At 40.1% G+C, this 7,059-nt stretch overlaps 1 protein-coding gene across 2 annotated transcripts in view; it reads right to left on the reverse strand.

Moving 5' to 3' along the window:
• Syt4 (Synaptotagmin 4) overlaps window positions 1-7,059 on the reverse strand; it is an 82,000-nt gene that overhangs the window by 4,840 nt on the left and 70,101 nt on the right. The window contains exon 8 of one of the 2 annotated variants that reach the window (XM_022843875.2): window positions 5,784-6,004. In XM_022843875.2, coding sequence (XP_022699610.1) covers window positions 5,784-6,004 — 221 coding nt within the window. Of the gene's footprint in view, window positions 1-5,783; window positions 6,005-7,059 lie in introns of those variants that run through there. The other variant, XR_002684068.2, reaches the window with a different exon arrangement.

A 7,059-nucleotide genomic window follows, 5' to 3' on the forward strand; every position in this document is an offset into this window, starting at 1 on the left:
CTGAGATCCAGATATTTTAACATACTGTCGCACTTAGTGCTAAAAATTTGGTAAAACAAAATGCAGATGTGAATTTACTTGACATATTTTGTAGCAGGACGGTCTGTTCGTTGTTCGGTACAAGGTTCCTCAACGTTATATTAGCAACGTGCCAGTATCTACCGTCACTCAACTGATAAATCGGGACCAGAAATGTCAGAGGACTTCCGTCGCTGTTCACTGAGACTTACATCCGATATATAGGCGGGAAGTGTACGGTTGGTTTGAATAATTTTTCGTTAACATGACACAAAGCTGGGCAGTAGAAAATTTTGCGTGGTTTGACGCTAAGACAAGGCGTGGTAATATACTCTGTTGGAAGCGCTTACAATGGATATCACAGAGTAGGCTTGGCCCCATTCTCGGGGCAACGACCAAGAAGAATGACCCCCATGAACCTGTAGAGGAAGTAATATAATCCCAGCAGGGCGTGCAGATTGCTGTGCCTTTCTGAAGGCGTTTTATTTGGTCAAATACCTTTGCATACACGAGATAAGTTAGCTATTATAAAGGAATCTGAAAATATAAATCAAATGAATAATACCTAGTAAGAGTGATTTTTATATTAAGTGGTGATTTTTTCCATTTGTCTTATTAGGCCATAGTTACACACATTTCATAGTGCATTGTACTGTTTCTTGAGTCAAATACTATATTTACGCGTGGCCGACTACGACGATGGCTGGCTTACCAGCATGAAAAATTATGTCCGCTCCTTGTACCTAGCATACATGCATGTTATATATATTGCTAAAATACAGACTTGTAGGCATTAGACCATCAAAGGCACTTTTTGTGGCAGTTGTAAAATTCATTACTGTCGACATCATGTGCTTGCGACACCTATTAAGAGAGGTCGGCGGATTCCCTAATGAATGGAGGACATAGTTGTTGGTGCGACGTACTTAAAAAACGATGAATTCTCTTAAGCGATGTTCAGTCCTACTGACTGAGTCACCTCTTTCGTCATACTACCACGCAGTTTTCGTGTAATCACTGCAGTTCAATGTTAGGAGGATCGTCATGCCAGTTTATATATGGAAAGGGAAGAGATAACATGCATATTATGAGGCTTCTACCATGCTGGCATCAACAGCTAAGTGGTTTGCCATTGAGCAATTAAACCGATTATATATGCTTCATGGCCAAAGGGAGGGTAGCTACGTGCTTAGAAAAATAGTTGCTTACGTGCACTGAACACAGAACGTATGCGACGACCACCAGTTATACATTCCATAATCATCACGCCATATAAGCTTCGACTGAAATTTATGGTCGATATTATCGCTAACACCTGTTTTGGAGTTATAGCTTCTGTTTCATAAACGAAGTAGGCATGAATAACTGCAGACTTCACTATCCGCTTAGGTCGGAAGGGTAGACGCTAAACACGACCTCAACAAGGGCACCCGGGTTAATGTAGTTCTATGCAAATTCCGATTTTAAAATATCAGCATATTTAACCTGTAACTTGGATCATATTTTATTTCTGTTTTCTAGTTGGCCAGAAGCGACTTACTGTTTGTGTGTTTGTTTGACCAGCCACATTTTCCTTTAGGGGATAATTGCACACGAAACACTTTTCTGCCTGATTTCATTTCATAGATGTTCATAACCCTATCCCTAACTGTTGCCTTTTTGAGCCGCCTACTTCAGCAAAAATTGTATAAGAAGTTTAAGGGCCTATATGCCGGAAGAGTGTCGAATTCTCAAGCATACACATATGTGGTACGAGATCTCCAGTTAAGAATGTGATCGACGACATTACCCTATCGGAATCCCTAGGGAACGATTGGCAGGTCACTGATTCTGACGACATTTAGTTGGCAATATTGGCCAAGAAGTTCGCGCGGCCACCAAAATGGTTGAATGCTGTACTAGGCTTGAACCAGTGAACGACTTTCGTATGGTTCTCATTACCTGGGAAAGACAGGCTTTCATTGCTTAGCTATTACCGGTAACCAAACCAAAAACTATTTTTAGAGCTATAGGTCTTTGCTTTTGAACCGGTTCTCGGCCTGGACTACCTCATAATCTGCAGTTTTGGAGTACCTTCGGGTTTCACTACCATGGAAACTGTGAGACGCGCGTAGTCGGCCTTGTAGCCATACAGCCTTCATATCTTATAGCTGGCTTTCAACTGCCCGTTTGATGTCATAAATCTTCGGAACAACCTGTTCCGCATTGCCTCAAATATCTGGTAAAAGCGTCGTATTCGCTCTAGCTTTGCACTCCTATAAAGCAGTTTAACAGCCTTGTCCTGTTAATTTCCATTATTCTCCCATTACTTCATTTAGCTCATCTGTACCAATTCATTCTGGAATAAACAGAAGCCAACCGAGCTCCATCTGATCTAACATAGACGTTACATCTATACTCAGGCTTTCCTGCACGAGGTTAATGCTAGATATAAGGCTATTGGTGCAAGCTTGACATCAAACAAGCATATCGCCATTTTCAGGGCGAGGAGCGATAGCTTTTCTGTCGCTACGCTCGATGTTAGCGATTTTCTAATGAGTTCTGTTAGATGCAAGTCCTGCAGCAAACTACAGTCACGCACAGATAGCAAAAATCGTATTTTTCCTATCTACACAAAACCAAGGAATCCAACCGGAGAGCCTCATTTGCTGATAGTGGTTTTGTTTTTCATGGCGTCGGTTTTGTCCAAGTTAATTTCGAAGACGGTAAACGTTACGTACTGTTAAAGGCGGCCCAAAATCTGTTGAATATAAAGCCTACGTGTTCTGTAAATTGCGAGGTCACAGGCGTACAGTAAAACATATGCTCCTAGAGACTCGCGCTTGACGATTATGCTGCCTAGGAGATTGTTCAAGAAAACTGAAGAAAGTAAGAGGTTGAGGTTCTCGTTCTGAATCACACCCGCTAACTATTGGAAGAGGTCCAGCTCCGTTACGCTATTTTGTATCGTAATGGGATTCTCTTGCAGAATCAGAGCGATAAATCAGATGAGCTCGTACGAGACTCCGTTCTCGCCGAGCTTGACCAAAATCCGCTCCCTTGGTGCTCTGTCGAATGTCGCTTTGAAATTAGCAAACACAGCATAAATGAACTGCTTGGTGCCCTAATGCTTACGACGGATCCTGCCTTTGCAAGCAAGACTTGGTAAATAATCATTGGTAAGTTTTCCTTACGGAGACCCAGTTGTTTTTGCGAGATCATGCTTGGAATCTTCATGAAAGTGAAGAGAAGCTTCAAGGGTATTTCTTAAAGTACGTTCTAGTAGGCGCTTCCTTAGCAACTCCCTTCCGCGAGTTCAATTCTGTCTTTCAAAATAGTGGCAATGAGTATTTTCTTACCAGTCGTTTACTATTCTTCCGTTATCGAAACATACACCATGAAATCGTTTTGTTTTATTTATGAAAACAGTTGTCCTATAGAGTACCATAAGCCCATGCATGTTCAGACTATTCAGAATACGCTGAACATCGATGTGCTAAGTATCTATAATACAAACCTTTTACAGAATGTGCGTATGTTACATAGTATCAATAGAAAAATTTACTTCGGATCTTTCTCTACTAACTTGGGGAGCCAGCTTTTTCAGAGGACTCAGGACTGTGCAACGCTGCCATCTCCAACAGCTCTTAGTCCGTTATATGAACACGCGCCAACTGTGAGCGTGTACTATTGGTTCCCTCGTACACGGACGAGGCTAGTTGTATTCTGACAGTGTCTCGCAAGCATCACGAAATCGTCCTGATTTTTGTTGGCTGTTGGTAATTCAGGAACTCTCGTAGATTGCCAGACTTGAATATTTTTTTGGTGTAAGGCAGTTAACAGAGCCTGTTACTATTAAAACCTTATTTATAAAAACTTGTTTACAATAATTTAGTGTTTTCTTAAATACCTACACAAACCAGCATGTAGTGAACCTCTTGACTAAGTGAGAGTTATGCTGAATTAAGGGTATTTTAACCGCGTGACCAACAATTCCTTGCAATAGGTTTTTCTCTAACGGAAGAATGTGGAGTACATGTATAATGACAGAACTTCACGACAGTGGCGACATCTTTCCCTACGAAAATTAATTTTGAAACCATTTATATCTTTTTGCTTTCTGTTTCCAATTGAAAAATATAACGTTATTCTAAGTTACACGCATTCTAGAGTTAAATAACCCGGCATCGTGCTCTTCCTTTTACGTGCATCTAATGTCCTGCCGTGCTAATAGTGCTATAGTCGATTACGAAATACTGCAAATAATCCTTAATTATCAAATTGATTCAGCGTTCCCAAACGGCCTCAGACAACGCACGTATCAGCAACAGATTCCACTTCCCAGACGCCACCAACCCTCCGCCCCCGATCATGTCATCGTCGTGCCATTATTTGGCTACTGCATGCTGGTAGGCGAAGCAGATACGTTTATCTATGGCATAATACACAAAGGAGATGTGTCGTGGCAGAATATCAACGGACCCCGTCGATACATGCGTTAACGGAGAGTAATATAATCGAAGCGCTCTCGGATTTTTAAAAGCAGAGTCAGTTGGGAAACAGCTCGTTTACAAAATTTCTACCGCTAGAATTATGAACTATACATGGTATACACGTTTACGGGTGTGACTCGTTTATAGGGTTTCGTAGCAACAGACAACTCGAGCAGTGAGATGGGATTTTTCAAGCGACTAATAGGAACAGATATATTGCATTGCAATTTGTCTGATCTATGAATTTATATAAAAACTAAATTTATGCTGAAATTCGTGAAATAAATAAACGCACTTATAGATAACGCATATCTCTGTAACGCATATATGTTAACACGATTATAGCACCAGACAAACATATGATACCGTAACAATAGAATTTTAGTGGGAGGTTTTGAGTAAGATCCTATTGCTTAAACAATATAATCAGACACTTCAGCATTCGTCGAAGACCATGAGCGCTGTGTTAAAATTCGGCTTCCTTCTGAGAGTTTGATTTAACACAAAATTCAATGCTGAATATAGCGTCTTGACAAAGATTACCAACCGAATATTCGACGATATTTAAATACTGGTAAATGTCTTGAAGTAGAAAATGTCGCTTCACCAAATGCTTATTTTTGCTACCGAGGCTGCGCCGGCTTCAAGGAGCTTACACACTTTATTTAGATATTCAGATAAGTCCGCCTATTACCATACTTGCGTTTGCCATCAGACAAGACGAACTCGTGGGATGGATCCTCTTTCGTAACGATTTGACGCAAATCCTTTAGTGAGCTGCAGTGTTCTATTCCTGCGTAGGCTTTGATCGAGATCAAATAGATTAGAAGTTCTTTATAGGCTCAGCAAAGCTGGTTCGTTATCAACACAAAGTCAATCCAGGTCCATTGCGTTTTTAGCAATGCTATTGCTTAATAAATGACAAATAACATATTTTAGGCGAGATTTGTAGTGACAAAGGTAGGGCCTTGAAGTCATCATATAGCACATAATTACTATCTAGTATAGAACTAAGTTAGGATTGTGGTTCCAATGACTCTGGCGTTTACTCTAGATCCTTAACTGACTCGGTTATTAATACACTATTACGCAATGATTTCGATTTCATGAGGTGTTTTAGATTACAATGTCCTTTCCAATATAAGGAGAGCCCATTGCTTCATCTAACAGTTCTCTTCAAGTTGAAAACACGAAATTTACGCGGGACAATATATAACTCGACGGGAGACGTTGCTGAAAATATAATTTAATAGTCTATCTAAATGTTCACGTGCAATCATCTATTACACGTACCTTCGCGCCGAGTTCAAGCCTTCCGATGACCTCGTTTTTGGTTACGCGATCCCAGTCAAGCATGAGCAACTCGATGCTGAGGTTATGGAGACCCTCGTTGTATGGTACATCAAACACGAAACTCTCGTTGAAGACTGGGTTAACGGTTCGTTTCTTGACGTGTGTCTTCTTTTTAGCGATGCGCTGCCCGTTATACAACAAATACATCTTCACATAGGGATCTGCCATCAACAGGGTATCGAGAAGAAGAATAACAACAATCAGTTGAAACTTACCTCGTAGAAAGTTCATTCATTAATATTTAGAATTTATCTGTACATAACGCGTGTTACAGTCGTTAGCTAATTATGGCATTCACTACGCCGCACCCACAATATCTTTACAGATATTAGAAAGTTTTTATATTCCAGCGAAGTTTATCTAACTTACTTATGTTTGTTTTGTGTGATTTTCCTATGCTGATATCAATGTTGCCGAATTTTTTAAAATAGTAAATTTTTGTGTTGGCTTTAACAGAAGAATTCATTAATCGTTATCGTTCTTTATTGAATCTTTTTCTACTGCAAAGATCCGAGTTATAATTTTTGGCAGTTTTTACCATGATGATCCACGACCTACTACTTCGTCCTAGCACATAACAGTTAGTTGAACTCAGTTGCTGTATGTAACTTGTAGTTACCAGCGTACCTTGCGTTTAAAGACACAAGATAAAGTCCGCGAGACTAACACGGTCAAGTAAGACAGCATAGCTTTTTTGAGGACCAACAGACTAGAAGGACAAAAAACCATTTCGAAGGCACACTTTTATTTGGATGAACAGAATACATATAATCCCCCCAAAAGAAAGCCGTAGGTCCGCAGAAGGAAAACATTACCATTTGCGAATGTTGGCAAGCACACAGTCAACATCAAGACAAATGCAAGTTGTGGGCTAGCGAACAAGTTCTTATGTAGCAAAAATAGCTTTAAAAAAATCCGTCCTGCCTAACCGTACAAAGCCCAGTAAAAAGTTGCCTGGAAAAAGATTACTTCAAGGAACATTGAAGTTAAATCTACAAGCGACCCAGCAATATGATTTAGATCAACAGGTGCTGCAATGAAGAGCCGTTGGAAGTTTGAATTCGACTTTAAGATATTATATATAACACTGCGACAGTTGTAAACGTTGTGCTTCTTCATTTACCAAACTGTACGTAGGCGTACGTTCCTCTATGTAATCGTGTAAATAAATCCCTTTTGGAAGCGCTTTAGAGGTTTACATTATGGTCACTATTGC

The sequence above is a fragment of the Varroa jacobsoni genome, unplaced genomic scaffold (assembly GCF_002532875.2).
Source record: "Varroa jacobsoni isolate VJ856 unplaced genomic scaffold, vjacob_1.0 scaffold_1080, whole genome shotgun sequence".
In the NCBI taxonomy this organism is placed as follows: domain Eukaryota; kingdom Metazoa; phylum Arthropoda; class Arachnida; order Mesostigmata; family Varroidae; genus Varroa; species Varroa jacobsoni.